Source organism: Apaloderma vittatum, unplaced genomic scaffold, assembly GCF_000703405.1.
Source record: "Apaloderma vittatum isolate BGI_N311 unplaced genomic scaffold, ASM70340v1 Scaffold30185, whole genome shotgun sequence".
Lineage (NCBI taxonomy): Eukaryota > Metazoa > Chordata > Aves > Trogoniformes > Trogonidae > Apaloderma > Apaloderma vittatum.
Genome location: NW_009719274.1, coordinates 1 through 723, shown reverse-complemented (window position 1 = coordinate 723; position 723 = coordinate 1). Strand labels below are relative to the sequence as shown.

Here is a 723-nt window from a genome sequence, read left to right as displayed (position 1 = left end):
ACTCCAGAAGCCCTCCAGAGGAAGAGGAGGAGGAAGACCCATCATTTATGGACAGTTTTGTGGACATACATGAGTCGTGGCCAATTCCAAACAAGCAAGGAATGTGCAGTCTAGTGGAAGAGCTGGTGAACAAGCTTCTCCGCACCTGCCAAATGCTCTCCAGGCATCAGTTCACGCCACAGCTGCAGCCTGTTGTTGGGTTGGGTGGCTTCCGAGAAATCTGTAATGCTCTTCCAGGAGAATTTTTCTATCTCCTGCTTGTGCCCCTGAAGGCACCCCCCGGGCACTCCTTCCACCTTGAGCGAGGCACAGAAGGGGAGATGCCTCAGACGATCTCCCGCCTGCGTGTGGACCTGGAGTGCATGTGCACCAGGGAACGCTGCCTAGGGGACGTGCTCTGCTTCCTCCACCACTCTGATTATGAGCTGTGGTTACAGCAGGAGCCCAGCCTGCTACAAACCCTCTGCTCCGACTCTTACCTCGACGCCCAGAAAACTGCCTTCTGGCTCCAGGCACTGATGAGTACAGCCTGCAAATCTGAGCCTTGGGCTGCCACACACAAACTAACAGTGCTGCCCACCACATGCTCCTGCAAGATGAAGCTGACCTCCACCTTCAGAAGATCTCTCTGCATTGAGCTAATCTTGGCAGTGCAGGAAGAAGACTCTAGTACATTTGTGCCCATTGGATAGGCGGTGTTCAGTGACAGCACAGCACGAGGTG

General features: G+C 54.5%; 1 protein-coding gene across 1 annotated transcript; it reads left to right on the top strand.

Annotated features, from left to right (window-relative positions):
- Positions 1–101: 101 nt before the first annotated feature.
- Positions 102–692, top strand: LOC104274836 (inositol 1,4,5-trisphosphate receptor-interacting protein-like 1). Its single transcript, XM_009870574.1, has one exon. The coding sequence runs from the start codon at positions 102–104 to the stop codon at positions 690–692; it is 591 nt and encodes a 196-aa protein (XP_009868876.1).
- Positions 693–723: the final 31 nt, after the last annotated feature.